This window comes from Hylobates moloch, unplaced genomic scaffold (genome assembly GCF_009828535.3).
Source record: "Hylobates moloch isolate HMO894 unplaced genomic scaffold, HMol_V3 SCAFFOLD_13, whole genome shotgun sequence".
NCBI lineage: Eukaryota > Metazoa > Chordata > Mammalia > Primates > Hylobatidae > Hylobates > Hylobates moloch.
The window spans coordinates 39,288,151-39,310,636 of NW_026652288.1; the positions used below are offsets into that span (position 1 = coordinate 39,288,151).

The 22,486-nt window shown below is 44.8% G+C and overlaps 1 protein-coding gene across 1 annotated transcript; it reads left to right on the top strand.

The window, feature by feature from the left end:
* Window positions 1-2,883: 2,883 nt before the first annotated feature.
* LOC131380929 (WD repeat-containing protein 87-like) lies at window positions 2,884-21,949 on the top strand. Its single transcript, XM_058426183.1, has 6 exons — window positions 2,884-3,777; window positions 7,154-7,321; window positions 8,878-11,723; window positions 15,499-15,770; window positions 16,122-19,673; window positions 20,094-21,949. Exons 1-6 carry the CDS (start codon window positions 3,670-3,672, stop codon window positions 21,947-21,949), a joined length of 8,802 nt encoding a protein of 2,933 aa, XP_058282166.1. The 5' UTR covers window positions 2,884-3,669.
* Window positions 21,950-22,486: the final 537 nt, after the last annotated feature.

Below are 22,486 nucleotides of genomic sequence, written 5' to 3' on the forward strand. Positions count from 1 at the left end.
TGCTACCACGCCTGGCTAAGTTTTGTATTTTTAGTAGAAATGGGGTTTTGCCATGTTGGCCAGGCTGGTGTAGAACTCCTGACCTCAGGTGATCTGCCCACCTTGGCCTCCCAAAGTGCTGGGATTACAGGCATGAGCCACCATGCCTGGCCTCTATTTTTGTTTTTTTTCTTTATGGTAGTTTCCTTAAGATTTTTAATATACACATATAACAGAATGTTAAATCTGGCTTTCCGTGTTCTGGGAGTTTTATTTGAGATCAGTAGGTGTTTGATAACATATGAAGAGCATGCTAAGAGATTGTGAAGGATATTTTTTTGTGACTCTTAAATTATTATCCTCTTGGGTATAAAAATTAAAATGATGATTTCTCCAGAGAGAACTGTTGATGTGCTCTGTGGTGTTTCTCCTTCTCTCTTGCTTTTTTCCCTTGTCAGTCCAAGTGAGGGACATGTCAGAGAATCATTTGGAGAACGTGATAGGTACCACTGTGAATTTGGGGTATGCCTGGATAAAAGTTTAAAGAAGTGTAAGCTTTCAGGAAACTGGTCATGAGTCAGCTCTGTCTGTGGAAGTCTCTCTCTCTAAAGTTTGTTTTTGTCCAGCGTTCCAGTGCTTCATGGAAGGGTTTTAATTCCAACTCCCTATCATTGGCCCGAGTCCTGGGTCTTCTCTTTACCAGGACAATACTATCCAAGCCACTAGCCATTATGGTCATTGATATTTGTGGTATTTATGGGCTCTGCTAACTACACTTTCTCAGGACCAGCACAACAGTAGTCAGCACTTGTTGCTGTGGGTTACCCTCTGCTTCCCTAGTTTCTGGTTCCTGAAGCTCAGGTACTTGTTGTTTTACCCAGAATTTCTCGGATTCTGTAGTGTGAGGCTTTCAGGTTATTTTAGCCTGGCATCTTGTCATAACTGGATATCTATATGAACTTGTTCAGTGCCTGCCTTCTATGCTAGACAGTAAACCCCATCCAGGCAGTTACTCATTCTTCTTCCCTGCTTCATCTCCAGCTCTCAGCACAGTCGGCATATAATGAGCCGTGAGGAAATATTTGTGGAAAGTGGGTAAGACTTTTACATATATGAGGACTTCAGTAGGAAAGAAGGATGATGGTTAATAAATATAATTATGTCCACAAATATTAGATTCCTAATAAAGAGAGCTAAGGGAGGGTTAGGCCCCTGCATTATTTCAGCTAAGCTACAGCTGGCTCACCTAAACTCACCTAAAAGCTTTACTTAATGTATTTTTTGTTCTGTTTCTAGACTATATAAAGCACCCACTTCACTCTATTCTTTTTCTTTTTGTTTTTCGAGACGGAGTCTCGCTCTGTCGCCAGGCTGGAGTGCAGTGGTGCAATCTTGGCTCACTGCAACCTCTGCCTCTCAGGTTCAAGCGATCCTCCTGCCTCAGCCTCTCGAGTAGCTGGGATTACAGGCGTGCACCACCACGACCAGCTAATTTTTTGTATTTTTAGTAGAGACGGGGTTTCACCATGTTGGCCAGGATGGTCTCGATCTCTTGACCCTGACCTCGTGATTCGCCCGCCTCGGTCTCCCAAAGTGCTGGGATTACGGGCGTGAGCCACTGCACTCGGCCTTTTTTTCTTTTTCTTTTTCTTTTTTTTGAGATGGAGTCTTGCTCTGTTGCCCAGGCTGGAGTGCTGTGGTGCAGTCTTGGCTCACTGAAACCTCCACCTCCCAGGTTCAAGCGATTCTCCTGCCTCAGCCTCCCTAGTAGCTGGGATTACAGGCATGCACCACCACACCCAGCTAATTTTTGTATTTTTAGTAGAGATGGGGCTTCACCATCTTGGCCAGGCTGGTCTTGAACTCCTGACCTCGTGATCTACCCCCCTCGGCCTCCCAAAGTGCTGGGATTACAGGCATGAGCCACCACGACTGGCTTTTTTCTTTTTTTTAGGACAGGGTCTTGCTTTATCATCCAGGCTGGAGTGCGGTGCCATGATCACAACTCACTGCAGCCTTGACCTCCCAGGCTCAAGCAATCCTCCTGCCTCAGGTACTCGAGTAGCTGGGGCTGCAGGTAGTTGCCACCACACCCGGCTAATTTTTGAAAATTTTTTTAGAGACAAGGCCTCATTATGTTGCCCAGGCTGGTCTCAAACTTCTGAGCTGAAGTGATCCTTCCATTTCAGCCTCCCAAAGTGTTAGGATTACAGGCAGGAGCCATTGTGCCAGGTCACTCTATTCCCTTTTAAAAATGAAATTAAGGCCGAGTGTGGTGGCTCACACCTGTAATCCCAGCAATTTGGGAGGCTGAGGCAGGAGAACTGCTTGAGGGCAGGAGTTTGAGACCAGCCTGGGCAACATAGCAAGACCCCATCTCTACAAAAAATAAAACATTAGCTGAGCATGATGGCATGTGCCTGTAGTCCAAGCTACTTGGGAGGCTAAGGCAGAAGGATCCCTTGAGCCTAGGAGTTGCAGGTTATAGTGAACTTTGATTACTCCAGTGCATTCCAGCCTGAGTGTCAGAGCAAGACTTTCTAAACAAACAAATAAAATCAAATTTATTTAGGTATAATTTTCATGTAATAAGTATACCATATTTTTTTTGATGAGTTTTGACCAATTTCTATACCCATGTAACCACTACCACAGTCAAGATACAGAATATTACAAGACTACAAAAAGTTCCCTTTCATCCCTTCCCACTCAGTCCTCCTAAATCTTGGCCACATGTAACCACTGATCTACTTTCTGCCCCCGTTGGCTAGATTACTTTTTTTTTTTTTTTTTTTGAGACGGAGTCTCACTCTGTCGCCCAGGCTGGAGTGCAGTGGCATGATTTTGGCTCACTGCAACCTCCACCTCCCAGGTTCAAGCGATTCTCTTGCCTCAGCCTCCTGAGTAGCTGGGACCACAGGCACACACCATCACGCCTGGCTAATTTTTCTATTTTTAGTAGAGATGAGGTTTCACCATGTTGGCCAGGATTGTCTCCAACTCCTGACCTCGTGATCCACCCGCCTCGGCCCCCCAAAGTGCTGGGATTATAGACATGAGCCACTGCGCCCGGCCTAGATGACTCTTTTCTAGAATTTCATACAGATGGAATCATACAATACGTGCTGTTTTGTGTCTGCCTTCTTGTACTCAGTATTAAGTTTTTGAGTTTCATCTATGTTGTTGCAAATACTAGTAGTTCATTTTCATTCCTATCTTTTTTAAAACAAAGGAGTTTCTCCTGTTTCTAAAGGAGCACTTCTTTTTTTTTTTTTTTTTTTTTTTTGGAGTCTCGCTCTGTCGCCAAGGCTGGAGTGCAGTGGCGCAATCTCGGCCCACTGCAACCTCCTCCTCCCAGGTTCAAGTGATTCTTCTGCCTCAGCCTCCCGAGTAGCTGGGATTACAGGCACCTGCCACCATGCCAAGCTGATTTTTGTGTTTTTAGTAGAGATGGGGTTTCACCATGTTGGCCAGGCTGCTCTCAAATTCCTGGGCTCAAGTGATCCACCTGCCTTGGCCTCCCAAAGTGCTGGGATTACAGGCATGGGCCACCATGCCTGGCCTCTAAAGGGGTACTTCTCTAATTTATCTTGCTGCCCTTCCCTCTTTCCCAATTCCCTTAAGTTCCCATTTAACATCAGATGTTGTTGATTAAGAGACCTTTACCTTCCACAGGTTCTGTAATCCAAGATGTCTATAAAGAGCTGGGATATCACTAGGAAATCATCTTCATACAGACTTATTCCTGAGTGGAAGAACTTGAAGTTCCTCATAAATAAGATCCTGAAGGACATAAAGGTGATGTGTATGAGAGCTGTGCACATGGGGGCCCTGGACTAATTATTCCTGCCAAGGCAGGCTGTGGCATGGGCAAGACATAGGCAACTTAGGAAAGGCCCTTCCACATCCCCCAATAACTTCCCCTGCTAAATTAAGATGATCACATTAGGTAAGTTAGAACATTTTCTGCTGCAATAACAGAAAATGGATTTATATGGATTAAACAAGTAGGAGGCATCTTTGTCTTACGTGTTGTCTTTTGCTTTCTTTTCCACCATTTCTATTATGTTAGCTTATTATCCTAGGGTTACAAGATAGTTGTTGCACTTCCAGGTATCAGCCTCAAACTGCAAGTAGATAGAAGACAGAAGAGGGAAGGTCAGAGAGCCACAGGGCCATGCCAGCCTTGGAGTACCATAGTAGTACTCTATGTTGCTAGAGTTTCTGGGTCCATGATCACCCTAAACCAAATCAGAATTTTATTCAGATGGAAGGAGGGGGAAGAGAAAGGAGAAGGGTTTGATGTAGAGTAGGTAGCAGTAATATCAGGCAGATACATTGCATTCATTTAAGATATTCTTAGTTTTTTTCCATAGCAAAGCATTGATATTGTTTAATGAGTGAATGAATTGTTTGTATATAAAGGCTGGAAAGGAGAAAAGGAATGATGATTAACTAATGGAATAAGAGGTATGTAAATGAGCTTTCTGATTAAGAGAGATGAGGGGTTGGGAGCTCAGACACCAGGGTCCTTTCACTCAACTCTGCTACTGCTACTGAATCAGCAATGACAATGGTGCTGTAAGCTCTTGAGATCTGAAAATAAGAAATACAGTTAGGGCTGGGCATGGTGGCTCACGCCTGCAATCCCAGGACTTTGGGAGGCCAAGGCAGGAGGATCACTTGAGCCCAGGAGTTCAAGAGTAGCCTGGGCAGCATAGCGAGACCCCGTCTCTACAAAAATAAAAAAAAATCCAAGTGTAGTGGTGCGTGACTATAGTCCCAGCTACTCAAGAGGCTAAGGTGGAAAGATTGCTTGAGCCCAGCATTTTGATGTCACAGTGAGCTATGATCACACCATGGCACTCTAGTCAGGTCAACAGCAACAGAGCAAGACTCTGTCTCTAAAGAAAAAAAAAAAAGAAGAGAGAGAGAAAGAAAAAAAAAGACCTACAGAAAGAAGAGAGATTCTAAGTTGTAGATAGATATTGGCCTCAGTATAGTCTCAAATCCTTTGTGGATGCAGGAAGCAGGTATGATGGACATTATAAGTAAAGTTGTTTTAATACTTCAGTTGATTTAGTATTATACCTTCCAACTTAGGTAGTCAGAGCACAAATTCTGATGCAGAGAAACTTGGAGAGTTAGATCCACGGGGTATTGTTCAGGAAGCAGGTATAGTTCAAGTAGCTACTGAGAAGAGTGACCCCAAAAGTAAACTTCATGAACTCAGTTTTGGCTGATCAGCATGGGGAGTTCATGTACGTATATTACAGACATCTGCTACATCACTGGAAGGTGGTATGTATTGTATATGTTCTACAGTGTAACCTATTACAAGGTATGTAACTCCCTTGATAGGTACATATATATATACACACACCCCACATGGCCAGAAGAGCTGACACACAGCTAACTCCATGTTGTAAATAGCACACATTCCCCTTGGGTACACATAAGAATAGTCACAGAATGCTGAGCATGGTGGCTCACGCCTGTAATCCCAGCACTCTGGGAGGCTGAGGTGGGCAGATCACTTGAGGTCAGGAGTTCAAGACCAGCCTGACAAACATGGCAAAACCCTGTCTCTACTAAAAATTCAAAAATTATCCGGGCATGGTGGCAGGCGCCTGTAATCCCAGCTACTTGGGAGGCTGAGGCAGGAGAATCACTTGAACCCAGGAGGCAGAAGTTGCAGTGAGCCAAGATTGCGCCACTGCAGTCCAACCTGGGTGGCAGAGCGAGACTCCATCTAAATAAGAAAGAAAGAATAGTGACAGAAGTGCATGCCACAAGGTCTGCCACACATGGTGGTCATTCTATTACATACTGTGAAGTATGAGTTTCCTAAAGGCGGTGTATCGTGTGTGCGATTCTAACAAGAGTGGTCCTTTTGGTGTAGGCTGGAACTTGAAAAAGTTGTTCCAACTGTGACAGGTATAAATATTTGCCATGGTTGGGTTCCTCTGTCACCTGTCATACTCATACAGAATTGTATTCCTTTCTTTTTTTTTTTTTTTTTTTTTTGAGATGGAGTCTCGCAGTCACCCAGGCTGGAGTGCAGTGGCGCGATCTCGGCTCACTGCAGGCTCCGCTCCCCGGGGTTCACGCCATTCTCCTGCCTCAACCTCCCGAGTAGCTGGGACTACAGGTGCCCGCCACCACACCCACCTAATTTTTTGTATTTTTAGTAGAGATGGGGTTTCACCGTGTTAGCCAGGATGGTCTCGATCTCCTGACCTCGTGATCCACCCGCCTCGGCCTCCCAAAGTGCTGGGATTACAGGGGTGAGCCACCGTGTATTCCTTTCTTTGTACGCACTTACTTGTTTTGTATACTCAGTTGTTAGTTATTTGTTTAACGTCTGTTTCCCCTCTGACTCATCTTTTTAAGAGCCAGAGCCATGTCTGTTTTGCTCAGCACTGTACCCTCAGAGCCTTTCATAGAACCTGTCAGCCTTTCTCAACTGTGGCTCTTCATCCGAACCATGGAACACAGAACATGATTTGAGGGGCTATTTTCTCATTCCTCTCAATGCTTCATAACTAGTAGCATTCTAGATGACTAGGAGAGAAATTAATTCATTATGTAGATTGGATACTTTAGGACATGAGGGCTTACTTTTTTTATGGAAATTTGGTTGAGAAAGCGTAGAAGAGACCGATTGATACAGATGTATTCTGTTGCAAACTGAGGGCGAGGGAGGGATGACTCCTTCAATGCTGCTTTCCAGTAGTAGGGTAAATGTTGGTTAGCTCAAAAACAACAAATGACCACTCATTTCTCATTAAATATTTATTTATTTATTTAACTTATTGAGACAGGGTCTCACTGTGTCACCCATGCTGGAGTGCAGTGGTACAATCATGGCTCACTGTGGCCTGACCTCCTGGGCTCAAGTGATCCTCCTGTCTTACTTAGCCTTCTGAGTAGCTGGGACTACAGTCATGCACCACCATGCCCAGCTAATTTTTGTATTTTTTGTAGAGATGGGGCTTTGCTGTGTTGCCCAGATTGGTCTCGAACTCCTAGGCTCAAGCTATCTGCTTGCCTTGGCCTCCCAAAGTGTTGAGATTACAGGTGCAAGCCACCACACCTGGCCAGTAAATATTTCTTAAATGAATGAATGAGTGGGGACTCAGAACTCTTAACTCAGGTCATTCTTCTCTCTCAGATTGATGAAGAACCAAAGAATGATGTGGTTCTACTGAGTGACTGGCCTGAGACTCTATACCAGGAGTCTCACCATCCCCAGAACAAGCCTTTTGTCTGCTTCTACTACTCCATCAAGGTCAACTGTTTTGTCTCCTTAAACTGGATGGAACCCTGTGGAAAAATGCAGGTAAAGCCACCTCATTCTTCCCCCTCTCCTTCTTAATTCAATTTACATGCATCACACCTGAACTGCCCTCATTTTAGAATGATGGTAGTGACTGTGAATTAGCTCATTTTAGCACCCATCTCCATATCCCAGTTTGACTGGATGCAGTGATCCTTCCTCACCTCATGTTATCAGGCCCTCAGAATTCATATTCTCCATAAAGTAGACTGAAGGCCAAGAAAAGGGCCTTGAACGTGGTGCTTCTATCACATACCCAATTCCTAGTATAATAGTCCCCACGTATTCATGGGGGATACATTCCAAGCCCCCAGTGGACATCTGAAATTGCAGATAGTACCAAACCTGACTGCCATCAATTGGAACATGTTTCTGTTCATGTGGCTCACCTACAAATTTAATGCTTTTTCCATCATAACTAAGTGCTATCATGCACTGTGGCCATAATGCGTGTTCTTGGGGTGCAACAGCAAAACTAGCATGAATTTCTCTTTCCACCTTCACAATTTCACAGAAGATTCATTCTTCTTCTTGTTTTTTTTTTTTTTTTTTGAGACAGAGAGAGAGAGTCTCACTCTGCTGCCCAGGCTGGAGTGCAATGGCACGATCTCGGCTCACTGCAACCTCCGCCTCCCAGGTTCCAGTGATTCTCCTGCCTCAGCCTCCTGAGTAGCTGGGATTATAGGCGCGCACCACCATGCCTGGCTAATTTTTGTATTTTTAGTAGACACGGGGTTTCACCATGTTATTCAGGCTGGTCTCAAACTCCTGACCTTGTGATCCGCCCGCCTTGGCCTCCCAAAGTGCTGGGATTACAGGCGTGAGCCACTGCACACGGCCCAAGAAGATTCATTCTTACTATAGATTGTAGCAACCTCAGCATACAATTGCTTTCCTTTTTTTTTTTTTTTTTTGAGACAGAGTCTCGCTCTGTCGCCCAGGCTGGAGTGCAGTGGCGCGATCTCGGCTCACTGCAAGCTCCCTTATTAAGTCAAGAACCTTCACCTTTTCACTTAAAGGAAGCATTTTGTGGCGTCTCTGTGGCATATCTGAATTGCCAGTATTACTATTCTTGTGCTTTGGGACCATTATTAAATAAAATAAGGGTTTCTTGAACACAGGCACAGCGATACTGTGACAGTTAATCTGACAACTGCGATGGCTACTAAGTGACTTAACAGGCAAATAGGGTATATAGTATAGATAGGCTGAACAGAGGGATAATTCAAGTCCCAGGCAAGATGGAATGGGACTGCCTGAGATTTCATCCTGCTACTCAGAACAGCATGCAATTTAAAACTTATGAATTGTTTATTTCTGGAGCTTTTCATTTGATATTTTTGGACTGCAGTTGACCACACAGGTAACTGAAACCACAGAAAGGGAAACCATGGGTAAGTGGGGGCTGCTGTACTAGGAGACTCCTAAAGTCAAGCTGTCTAGTCTTTCCTTAGTCACACCAGAGGGAACAGGGATCTGAATATTCAGCCTTCCCTACCCCACACTTTGGGAAATGATCTGCCTCCACAGTCAGGCTTTCATCTCTCATCCTCTTCTAGGCAGTACTTTGGATACAGAAAAAGGGTACAGAAATGAAAGGAATGGTAGAGAAGATGAGGCTTCGCACGATGGATCAGCTGCCGCCCATCCAAGCAATGGTCCACACAGGTTCCTACCACATGTTAATTGCTTACTGTGGTGACATGCGCCTGAGGCTTTTTGGAGATCACCTTCGAGCGTTCAGATTTCTGGGTACAGTGCCCTGTCATTTCTCCACCAACTGCCTCTTCTATGATCCAGAAGCTGAGTTGCTGCTATCTGGTACCCTGGGGGCTGTGGTTACCTGGTTTATCTTACCAAATGGCAGGGGCATCGAGATGGCTCAAATAGTACCTATGGCTGATCATGAGCTTGTACAGGGATTTTCCCCGAATGGCCCCCAGGGATCCCTGTTGGCTCTGTGTGAGGATACAGTAAGGGTCTTCATTCACCGGGGTCAGGGTCAGCTGGAAGAAGTGAAGAAGTTCACTCCTGTCGCCAGTGGCTCTTCCATCACTTGCTCCTTTACTTGTGTCTCTCAGGGCAATTTCTACGCTGGAAACAGGGCTGGAGAGATCCACGCTTGGGATTTAGACCAAGGTAACTTCCTCCACAGCTTTCAAGCCCATTCCTCATCAGTGATATGTATCCATAGCCGGCCAGAGATCCACACCTTACTAACAGCAGGCAGTGAAGGCATAGTGAGGGAATGGAATCTCACTTATGGGAACTTGCTGCGGCAGCTAAATATTGACGAGGATCTTCAGAGACTGCAGTTTATTGATAATACCACTTTTTTCTGCCAGACCACCTACAGTTTTTCATTGCATCACCTGCCCTACTTTTATAGCCTCTTCAATGTCTGTGGTTCTGCTCCCCAGCAGGTGCAGCGGGTCTGCTGCGGCCATAACTGGACTCGGATTCTATGTGCCACTGAGGATGGCTTATTACGCTTCTTGTCTCCAGTAACAGGGGATCTCCTGGTTATCACCTGGCCTCTACTTGTTATGGATAAGGCTTTGGCTTGGGCCTATGACTCAGAGAGAGAGGAGCTCTTTGTGGCAATAGGCAGTTCAGAGGTGCTAGTGTTTGATGCAACACGCTCTCCTTGTACAGCCAAGTATCTTGTGTGCACTTCAGCAGACCATAAGGATAGAGTAAGATGCTTGGCCTATGGGAGGTCCCATCTGCAAAAAGGCCTAGGAGGATTGATGTTCTGTGGGCATGAGAGTGGCGTTGTGAGAATCCTTTCCCACTATAGTTGTGCCCGAATAGAGAAGACTGTTCACTCTGGGGCAGTATTGGCATTGTCTACCCTGGAAGGCCCTCAGGAAAATGCCTTGCTCTGTTCCTATGGCACGGATAACATCATACACTTGACAGAGGCCGTGCTTCAGGTGAACAAGGTAGTCCTTCAGCCTGTCGGCAAAATCCTCTGTGGCTGCCCCCTAAAACATGTGATACTCTTGCCAGGTTCTGTGGGTGCCATCACTGAAAGCTACTGCTGGTGTCTCTGGCACTATGAAGGCTTTCTGACATCTTCAGAATCAAAACAGAGCTTTGTGTGGAGAGAGACAAAATGCCTGCATGAGTGTGACATCACTTCATTTGATGTCTGCCTTCCCCTGAAACTTTTTGTCACAGGTGGCATTGACGGCTCAGTCCGGATCTGGGACTTCCACGGTAGACTTGTAACCGAGTTCGACTCAGCCCTGCATTTTGGCCCACTCTGCTTTGCCAATAATCGAGGTGACCTGTTGTTGACTTTCAACCAGAGTATCTACATAGTATCTTGCTTAAAGCTGCTCCCTCCAGCTCAGCTGGTTCACCTGCGTATCCTAAAAAATGCAGATGAAATACAAGAAGTCCCTAAACCCTTCCTTCCTAGCTTCTTCTTTATGTTTGAAACAGTATTTGTACCCAGATTTGTCTACCTTGGAAAAGGGCGGCAGGAATTACAGGGGCTAGAGACCCTTGTCAACAAACGGTTCATTGCTTTTGACAATACTGTGCCTCATGTTGTAGAAGAAGAGAGAAGCATGTCCCTTGTGATTCAAAAGACCAAATTTCCTCTTTTGGAGGATAAGGATATTGATTTCTCTACTCTTGATTCCAAGTATAATCATGCCCGACATGAGGTTCCTGCTCCGTTGCAGCTGGCTAGCTGGGATGGATTCAGTGCCTACCCAATGCTACAGTGCTTCTTTGGTCAAGGGCAGCAATGGCCCTTTGCTCCTGATGGCTACATCCCCAACTCAGTGATCCGTGCCCGCCTTTGGCCTGAGGGTACCCCAGTCTTCCTATGCTGTGATCTGTATTCATCCTACCAAGTTAAGAATTGGGACTTGTCATCTATGACTCTAGTAGAAGAGAAAATTTCAAGGAGTCAACAAAAGGATAAATCCAAAGTGCGAAAAGGAACTTCCCTTGATATTCTTGAAAGCATGGCAAACCAAAATTGGATGAGAAGAAAATATAGTGAAAGGCTTATGGATGATTTAATAGAGGCCATCCTCAACCTCACAATTTACTGCTCTGTAGAGGAATACAAGAGATATTTTAGGGTACTTAAACGTATTTTTGCCACTTGCCAGATATCTTCAGAGTTGGTTTCTAAGACTGCCCATCGCCTCCTACAAGATACAACCCATTCCAATCCACGTATCCGTGAGCTAGCCTGGGAGGCACTGGATAGGCTAGGCCTCATGAACCATCATTTTGCTATTCCACTGGCTATGGGATTGATGGACAGTGATGAGAATGTGCGGGCTAAGGCCTTATACCTTATGGTAAGAGTCACAGGCATCCAAACCAAGACCAGGCTGGTACACCTGCTGAAGAAACAAGAAACTCTCCAGAAAATGCAGTAAGTTGGATGGTGACCTTCCCCTCTTCTGTTTCCTTCCATCTCCTATCCTCCAAAATCTGACTGTTTCTTCCCATTTCAAAAACGCTTTTTAAATTCTATTCCTGCGAGGCACAGTGGCTCATGCCTGTAATCCCAGCACTTTGGGAGGCCAAGGCGGGCAGATCACCCGAGGTCAGGAGTTTGAGACCAGCCTGGCCAATGTGGTGAAACCCTGTCTTTATTAAAAATACAAAAATTAGCCGGGTGTGGTGGTGCATGCCTGTAGTCCCAGCTACTCAGGAGGCTGAGGCACAAGAATCGCTTGAACCCGGGGGGCGGATGTTGCGGCAAGCATGCCACTGCACTCTAACCTGGGCAACAGAGTGAGACTCAGTCTCAAAAAAATAAAAATAAAAATAAATAAATTCTCTTCCTCCCCCTTTGTTCTTTGTTTCAATTTGCTCTTTTACCCAGCACCTACCCCTTTCCTTCTGACCACTGACTAGCCTGTCTTTCCATCATTTCTTCAATTTCTCAAGATTCCTCAAGACTCATGTCCGCAAATCTCCCAACGAAAGAAGCATCATTGGCCGGGCGCGGTGGCTCACGCTTGTAATCCCAGCACTTTGGGAGGCCGAGGCGGGCGGATCACGAGGTCGGGAGATCGAGACCACGGTGAAACCCCGTCTCTACTAAAAATACAAAAAATTAGCCGGGCGTGGTGGCGGGCGCCTGTAGTCCCAGCTACTCGGAGAGGCTGAGGCAGGAGAATGGCGTGAACCCGGGAGGCGGAGCTTGCAGTGAGCCGAGATTGCGCCACTGCACTCCAGCCTGGGCGATAGAGCGAGACTCCGTCTCAAAAAAAAAAAAAAAAAAAAAAAAAAAGAAAGAAGCATCATGTGTCCCACTGACTACACGCATACCTTGGAGATATTGTGGGTTTGGTTCCGGACCACTGCAATAAAGTGAATGCTGCAGTAAAGCAAGTTACATGGATTTTTTAGTTTCCCAGTGCATATAAAAGTTACATTTACCCTAGACTGTAGTCTATTAAGTGTGCAGTAGCATTATATCTAAAAAATCAATGCACAGGCCGGGCACAGTGGCTCACACTTGTAATCCCAGCACTTTGGGAGGCTGAGGCGGGCGTATCACCTGAGGTCAGAAGTTCGAGACCAGCCTGGCCAACATGGTGAAACCCCATCTCTACCAAAAATATAAAAATTAGCTGGGCGTGGTGCTGGGCACCTGTAATCCCAGCCACTAAGGAGGCTGAGGCAGGAGAATCACTTGAACCTGGGAGGCGGAGGCTGCAGTGAGCTGAGATCACAGCACTGCACTCCAGCCTGGGTGATGAGAGCAAAATTTCATCTTAAAAAAAAAAAATCAATGCACATACCTTAATTAAAAATACTTTATTGCTAAAAATTGCTAATGATCATCTGAGCCTTCAGCGAGTTGTCATTTTTTTTTGTTGATGAATGGTCTTGCCTTGATATTGATGGCTGCTGACTGGTGGGTGCTAAAGGTTGAGGTGGGTATGACATCTTATTAAAATAAGACAAAGAAGTTTGCTGCATCAGTTGACTCTCCCTTTCATGAAAGATGTCTCTGTAGCATGTGGTGCTGTTTGATAGCATTTTACTCAAATAGAACTTCTTTCAAAACTAGAGTCAATCTTCTCAAACCCTGCCACTGGTGTATCAACTAAATTAATGTAATATTTTAATGTCCTTGTCTTTTCAGCAATGTTCAAAGCATCTTCAACAGGAGTAGATTCTTAATCCATTCAAGTTTGATCATGAGGTTGCAGCAATTCAGTCACATCATCAAGCTCTACTTCTATTTCTCTTGCTATTTCCACCACAAGTAACTGCAGCAGTTACTTCCTCCACCAAAGTCTTGAACCTCTGAAAGTCATCCATGATTCATTGGCTGAAGAATGGATGTTGTGTTAATAGGCATGAAAACCACATTAATATCCTTGTACATCTCCATCACACCTATTGGGTGATGAGGCACATTGTCAGTGAGCAGTAATATTTTGAAAATGATCTATCTTTCTTGGCAGTGGGTCTCAATATTGGGCTTAAAATCTTCAGTAAACTATGCTATAAAGAGATGTGCTGTCATCTAGGCTTTGTTCTTCTACTTATAGAGCACAAGCAGAGTAGATTTAGCACCATTCTTTAGGATCCTAGGACTTTCATTATGGTAAATACACATGGGCTTTGACTTAAAGTCACCAGGTGCATTAGCCCCTAACAGGAGATCTGGCATGTCCTTTGAAGCTTTGAAGCCAGCCATTGACTCCTCTCTAGCCATGAAAGTCCTAGATGGCATCTTCTTTGAATAGAAATCTGTTTTGTCTACAATGAAAATTTGTTATTTAATGCAGTCACCCTCATCAGTTATTTCAGCTAGGTCTTCTGGATCACATGCTGGAGGTTCTCCATCAGCACTTGCTGCTTCACCTTGCACTTTTATGTTCTGGAGACAGCTTCTTTCCTTCAACCTCATGAATTATTCTCTGCTAGCTTCAAACTTCTCTTCCACAGCTTCCTCAACTCTCAGCCTCCATAGAATTGAAGAGCATTAGGGCCTTGCTCTGGATTGGGTTTAGGCTTAACAGAACGTTGTGGCTGGTTTCATCTTCTATCCAGACCACTAAAACTTTCTCCACATCAGCAATAAAACTGTTTCACTTTCTTATCATTGAGTGTTCACTGGAGTAGTACTTTTAATTCGCTTCAAGAACATTTCCTTTGCATTTGCAACTTGGCCTGCTGTTTGGCACAGGAGACCTCGCTTCCAGCCTGTCTGGACTTTCAACATGCTCTCCTCACTAAGTTTAATCATTTCTAGCTTTTGATTTAAAGTGAGACACATGTGACTCTTCCTTTCACTCGAACACTTAGAGGAGATTGTAGGGCGATTAACTGGCCTACGTTCAATATTGTTGTGTCCCAGGGAATAGCGAGGCCTGAGGAGAAGAGATGGGGGAATGGCTGGTTAATAGAGTAGTCAGAATACACACAACATTTATTGATTAAGTTCACCATCTTACATGGGTGCAGCTCACATGGGTGCCTTGAAACAATTACAATAGTCACTTCGAAGATCAATGATAACATATCACCAAAATGGATACAATAATAATGATGAAAAAGTTTGAAATACTATCAAAATTAGCAAAATGTGACAGAGACAAGAAGCAAGCACACGCTGTTGGAAAAATGACGCTGAGAGGCTCGCTTTAGGCAGGGTTGCCACAGACCTTCCATTTGTAAAAAACACAGTGTCTGTGAAGCACAGTAAAGCAAAGCACAATAGAACGAGTTATGTGTCACTACATTCCTTGCCATCCCTCGGTCTTTCTTTTTTGAGACGGAATCTCGTTCCGTCGCCCAGGCTGGAGTGCAGTGATGTTATCTTGGCTCACTGCGGACTCTGCCTCCCGGGTTCCAGTGATTCTCCTGCCTCAGCCTCCCGAGTAGCTGGGATTACAGGCACCCACCACCATGCCCAGCTAATTTTTGTATTTTTAGTAGAGATGAGGTTTCGCCATATTGGCCAGGCTGGTCTTGAACTCTTGACCTCAAGTGATCCACCCGCTTTGTCCTCCCAAAGCACTGGGATTACAGGCGTTAGCCACTGCATCCAGCCACATTCTTTCTTCTTTAAACAGACTTTACTTCAGCCTTATCCCTCTCTTCCATTGTAACTTTTTCTTTTTTGAATTTTCTTCTGTCACTAGCTTAGTAATGTCCTTCTTTTCCCTTGACTTATATAGGCAAGAAATTATCGGAGAAATCACTCTGGGCCAACTGCTGAATATTCAAGCTGAAGATATACAGTCCCTGCTTATTCATGTGGAGCAGCAGCTAAATGAAAACTTGACCTTGTTACAAAGAGAAAAGTCATTTACTTTTTCTTTTGATACACCATGGTCTGAAGAACTTAAGGTCTTTTCTGAAGACATGTTCATACCTTTGTCAGAACCTGTAAAGATCACCAAACCAAAGAAAAGAAAGAGACATTTTCAAGCAAGGAGCAGAAAGCTTAGTATGTATAGGGTGATATATGGGGCATGTTTGGGGCCAATCTCAGGGCCCCAAAAGGCAGGGTGGGTAAGGCCAAGGTATATAAAAGGATACTAGTGAGAATGGAGTTCAGTGGGAGAATCTTATTCACAGAAAGAGACATTCCTGAGAAAGATCTACCCCACAGCAAATACCAAGCTCTTATTTCGTTAGAATATGGATGGTGGGATGAAACTGAGCATTTCCATATGATAAAGCCTTAGTCCCCCTGCTTTGTGTCTCTTATGATAGCTCAATGAATTAGATTTTACAAAGGATCTTACTCAAGACCTCTGTGTTTCTGTTAACTGTTTTTCTCCCAATATCTCTGCAGTTAAAAAGGACCTGAGAGTTGCCAGGAAGCACAGAAAGACAAAACTGGAAAAGTCTAGTTCCGTGTTGATGCCTTCAGAAGATGCAGGTGAACAAAGAGAGGCCGGGAAGTCAGAGCAAGTTGAAACCCAACATGTTACCTTAGAGCCAGAGCTACCACTGGGTTCTTTAAGCACAGTCAAATCCCAGGATTATGCTGAAACAGAGGAGGAGGTCATTTTACAAGCTATAGAGGCCATGGAGGCCACAGAAACCCTGGAGGCCACAGACGCCATGGAAGCCATAGATCAAGGTAGCATGAAAGATTATGGAGACGTGATCTCTAAGCTGGAAAGAAAAGAACACATTAAAAGGCTTTGGAAAAAGGCAATGAGAAAAGGCAGAATAGCAGATGTGCAGTGGAAAGAGAAAAAAGATTTGAAGGATATTTCAGAGGTGACTACAGAAGAACCGAAGGAAGACATCATAAAAATTGATGAGCAAGAAGAAGGTAAAAGGAAGAAAAGTGAAAAGAAGAAGAGCCGGGGTTTGGCTGGGACTCCTGGACGTGCAGGTAGACCAGACACCAGATCTTGGAGGGATGGCATTTGTTCTCTTGTCACTTCAAGGATAGCAAGTTCCCATCCAGGAATGTTAAGGGATCTGGGCAAAGAATTGGTAGGCCTGGCTAGGGTGATACTTGCTGACCGACAGCCCAGCTGGACTCTCTTCCAAGAGATATGCCCCCTTTTAAAGGATTCAAGCTCAGTCTCATTAGAATTAGATGGCAGAGTATTGGAAGAAACACCCACCATAACAAAAAAAGTCATTAAAGGGGCTGTCAAGGACAAAACGACAGCAGTATTGACAGAACGAGAGGATAAAAAAGTGTTAAAGGAAGATGAGGAATTTTCTCAAGAAGAAAAGAAAAAGAAAGCTGTTTTCCCAGCAGATCGCTTAGTCTTAGAGAAAAGGAAATTTAAAAGAAAAATGAGGAAACTAGCCAAGCAAGAAGGGAAAATAGCTAACGAAGAAAGGAAACTGACAGAGCCAGAGGAAAAAATGCAGAGAAAGGAGAAACTAACCAAAGATAAAAAGAAACTGACCCATCCAGAAGAAAAAATGGCCCAGGAAGAAGAAATACCTGCTTCCCCACAAAAGGAATTAACTATGGAAGATCAGAAGTTAGTCCTAGAAGAAAAAAGACTAACTGGAAAAAGGAGACGACTACTAGGGAAAGGAAAGGAAGTGATCAGGAAAAAGAAGAAGCCAATCCTGAAAAGGGAAAGGTTGGAATGGGAAAAGATGCAGGCCCAGGAGGAAAGCATGAGGGCCCAGGAAGAGAAAGAGCTGGCTGAGGAAGAGGAGGAGCTGGCTGGGGAAGAGGAGGAGCTAGCTGAGGAAGAGGAGGAGCTGGCTGAGGAAGAGGAGGAGCTGGCTGGGGAAGAGGAGAAGCTGGCTAAGGAAGAGGAGGAGGTGGCTGGGGAAGAGGAGGAGCTGGCCTGGGAAGAGAAGGAACTGGGTTGGGAAGAGGAGGAACTGGCTGAAGAAGAGGAGGAAGTGGCTGAGGAAAAGGAAGCACTAATCCTAGACATAGAGAAACAAGTTGGAGAAAGGAAGAAACACATCTGGGAAAAGGAGAAACATGTTGAGGAAGAGGAGAAAGAGGCCTGGGAACTGGGGAAACTGGTTCAGGATCATTGGTCTAGAGAAGAGGAAGGACTGTCTGGGAAAGAGAGAGAACAGACATTAGAAACAGAGAGGATAGCAGAGCAAGAGAGTAAATTAATCCAAAAAGAGAAATGGTTTGGCAAAGAGGTGCTTTATGGGGAACAGGAAGAACAAGACCAGACAGAGAGGCAGGCTCAAAAAGAGGAGAGCAAACAGTTAGCCTGGGAAAGAAAGAAACTGTACCTAGAAGACAATGAAAAGTTTGGAGAACTGGAGAAATTGTCAAAAGAAGAAGAGAAATTAGCTCAAAAAATGGAGCAAGAAGCTGAGAAAAGAAAACAATGGGCCAGAGAAAACATAAAACGGGTCTCCGAAAAGGAAAAAATCACAGAGGAAATCGAGAAAGGGTCCCCAAAAGAAGAGAAACAGACCATAAGAAAAGAGAAAAAAGCTAAGAAAAAGAAGAAACAGATTGAGAAAGATGAGAAAGCAATTGAGGAAGAACAATGGATTCAGGAAAAACTAGCCTTACAAAAGGAGAAACTGGCCCACGAAGAGAGAGTATGGAGTCAGAAAGACAAGAAACGGTCCTGGAAAGAGGAGAAAGAGGTAGAGCCAAAAAAACAACGAGTCTGGAAAAAAGAGAAATTGTCCCTAGAAGAGAAGGAACAGGCTGGTGAAATGGAGGAACAAAAGTTCCAGGAAAAAGAGAAAGAGGCTAAGGAAATAGAGAAAAGGGCATTGGCAAAGAGACAGGCCCCAAAAGACAGTAAACTGGCCAAGAAAAAGAGTCATGTTGCTGAGAAAGAAAAGGCAATGGCCAGGGAAGGAATTGGCATAACTGAGAAAAAGAAAAAAATAACCCAAGAAGAGAAAGAAATTATGAAAGAAGAGGGCAAATTGTCCCAGGAAGACAGGCAACTGGCCTATGACCTTACGACCAAGGAGAGGGATGTTGCCAAGAAAAAAAAGAAGACCAAAGAGGGAAGAAAACAGGCAATGAGAAAACTGGATATGGAAAAAGGGATTGCTTCTGAAGAGAAAGAGGCTCACTCCAGGGAAGAAAATATAAGAATGAAAGAGAATCAACTGTTTGGGATCCTGGCAGGAATAGTTAGAGAATTGATTACAGTTCCTTCAGAAGAAAGAAAAATAACTGAGGGAGAGACAACATCCATTATAGAAAAGAGTGAAATTGATGGCCGCAGGTGGCAATTTTTTAAGGAACAGGAGGAAATAATTGAAGAAGAGAAGGAACAGGCTCAGAAAGATAGGAAACTAGAAGATAGACTGGCCGCCAAAGAGAGAATGGTAACTGATAAAGAGAGCTCGGAGGAGGACCGAAAGTTATTAGAGGAGGTCCAGGAAAAGATACTATTCAATAAAATCCAGGTACAGACTATGTTAAAGGAGTTTCAGAAGACAAATTTGTTAGAAAAAAGGCAGATAGAGGAGCTTCTGAAGAGAGTTGAGGAGCATAAACTAGAGAAGACTCAGATGAAGTGGTTATTAGATAATCTCAGAGGTATACTATTTGAGGACTTATATAAGAGCTTGACGGAGAAGGAAACAGAGGAAGGTCTAATTAAGAAGGGGAAAGAGGAGGAGATTCTGCCCAAGAAAGAGAAAAGGAAACGTCTGAAGAAGAAGAAAGCAAGTACAAGTGAAGAGGAATCGGAGGATAACTTGGCTAAGAAGCTAAAGGAAAAGGGTTCGACTGAAAAAAGGAAAATGGAAAAGAGGTTGACTAAGGAGAAAGAGAGGCTGAGTAAGAAAAAAGAGGGCCTACAAGAGGAAGAGAAGAGCCTTAGCAAAGAGGAGTGGGGGCGCTGGAATGAGGAGGAGGAGGAGGAGAGCCTGAGTGAGGAGGAGGAGAGCTTGAGTGAGGAGGAGGAGAGCTTGAGTGAGGAGGAGGAGAGCTTGAGTGAGGAGGAGGAGAGCTTGAGTGAGGAGGAGGAGAGCTTGAATGAGGAGGAGGAGAGCTTGAATGAGGAAGAAGACAGCTTGAGTGAAGAAGAGGAGGAAGAGGAAATGGAGGAAAAAGAAAAGGAGGAGGAGGAAAGACAGAAGGATGTGGAAAGCCTGAGTGAAGAGAAGGAAAAGGAGAGCAGACTTATGGAGGCAATGTTCTCAGAAGAGGAGAGAGTATTGAAAACAAAGTTCTCAAAGGAAGAAGTGAGATTATCTAGGCTGGTGACTGAAGGTGAGGATCTTGCTGAGGAAAGGGAGGGTACAGCTAAGGGAGAAATGCATTTTAAGAAAGAGGGCTTGCTTGATGTAAGGAAATACTCCAGACTTACGGACAAGGCTATGTGGCCAACAGTTCTGAAGAGCCCCTCCAAAATACCATTCCAGGTAACCCTGGAGGAAAAAGAGGGAATTCCCCTGAAAGTGTTAGAGGATCACTTGGATTTTGAAGACAGAGAGGGCAGTCAACTTCTTGGAGTACACCCCTTGACAAGTTCATTGGGAAGAGAAGACAATGAACTCTTGGAGAAAGCCAGGGGTATGTTTTTACAAGCCATGGAAACAGGCTTAGAGACCCAGGTCCAAGAAGGTCTCCATAGGCCAGAGTTTCAATTATCTGATACTTTCGTGGAACCACAGAAACCTAAACACAGACCCAAAGGTGAAAGATGGAAGTGGTTCTTGGGGTATCAGAATTCTCTGATGGGGGAAACTGAGGGTCAGGCTCCAGCTGTAGCCCCAGCCTTTTCACCTGAAATGCCAGGTAGGAGATATCGAAGGCCGGCCTTCTCAGAAGCAAGCTTCTCAGATGAGGACTGGATTAACAATGCCTTAAAAAGGCTGGAAGCAGGAAAGCAACTTTCCAGGAACAGTTTTCATCGACTGAGTCAGATCCTCAGAGACTTTACTTCAAAGAGATACTTGAAATGGATGCGTATATCCAATCTTAAGGTCATTGCTAAACATCTCAGGCAGAACCTAGAGTTAAGTCACACTGATATATTACAACCTTGCAAGGAGGTTTTGAGTCCAGTGCTCTTAAAAGAGATCCCTCCAATTAGAAGAAAAGAAACACAGAAGTGGTTGGGGCCATCCTCTATGCCCAAACCAGTATTACCATCAGCCATCAAGAGGACTCAGACCCCACAGGCTCTCAGCTGGCATCTCTTAGCTGAGTCCTACAGGAAGAAGCAGGCAAAACAGTTATCCACTGCTCTCAAGGAGATAAAGCACCTTTATCCAGTCACAAGGGATGTTCCTGCAGCTGTTTGTCCCTCTGTGGATAAGAAATCTCTAGCCTTGGTATTTGAGAAGGACTTCCCAGCCTTGATGAGGAAGGGTGAGAGCTCCAAATTTCCAACGGCAAAGAAGGAAGCACTGCCCATCCCTGCTCCAGTGATACCATCAACTACCACGAGGATTCAAGTCCCCAAAGCTATAAACTGGCATCTTTTGGGAGAGCCTCACAGGAGCGTGCGGGTACAACAGTTATCTGATGCCCTCAAAGAGATGGAGATGCAACATTTTTATCCTGCCACAAGAGACATTTTCACAGGTGCCCATGCCTCTGTGGACAAACAAACTCTAGCACTAATGTTCCAGAAGGATCTTGGGGCTTTTAAGGGTAAGGGCAGGCCACCCAAATTACCCAAATTGGAGAAGAAGGCACAACCAATTTCTAAAAAGAAGGAAGACATGCCTTTGTGGGAGACGTTTGTGGCACTGTACCATGTTTTGCAGATGCTGCAGCAGCGATATGCAAAAGACAGTGCTGCTTGGATGGAACAGTTCTATCAGCTCATGGACTTGTACCAACTTAAGTCCCCCAGAATCCAGAGGCTTCTACTAGAGTTACTGCAGAGAGACGAACTTCAACACCAAGAGACCATCTACAAAAATGCCCTGAAGACCAAGGAGCTGGCACATGGTGAGCGCTTGTTCTACCACCTGTTTTGTGGTCATTCCCGTGACCCTGCGGGTCCCCTCAAGTTCCAGGATGTGGTACCCCTCCCTGGGCAGAACAAAGTCCATACTATCCAACCTGAGGGCATTGCCCAGTATGGCTTCCTAGAACTTGCCTGGAAAAGCCTACCGCAACTCAGTCCTCACCGTATTGAGAGGCTGCCCAATATTCCTACTCTTACTATGATTGGGCTTAATATTAGGACTTTGGGATCCTATGGGAAAATGAGTCTGGGCCACAGATTTTAAGCCTCTTTACTTGTTCCCCACTTTGAGGTGGGGCTAGATGAGGACTCGTCTTCATTCAGCTCCGGAAAACTGCTACTGAATAAAGTGACATTTCTCAGCTGTAACAAATATTCTAGCTTCTCTTCTTCCTCAAGCCTAGAATCCCTTGGAAAGTGGCCAGAGAAAACAGATGCCCTTTGTCCTAAAGGGGACACTTTTTCGGTCAGTGCAGTATATCCTTTAGAGGGCAAGGGCCAGTATCTGATCACTTTTTCGTAGAAAAGTCTGCCCTGGCACTTTCTCTTTGGCTACTATTCCTTTCCTTAGAAGGTCTTAGAGGCATCTGGCTGGGCACGGTGGCTCATGCCTATGTAATCCCAGCACTTTGGGAGGCCGAGGCAGGCAGATTACCTGAGGTCAGGAGTTCAAGACCAGCCTGGCCAACATGGCGAAACCCTGTCTCTACTAAAAATATAAAAATTAGCTGGGCGTCATGGCGGGCGCCTGTAGTCCCAGCTACTTGGGAGGCAAGAGAATCGCTTGAACCCAGGAGGCGGA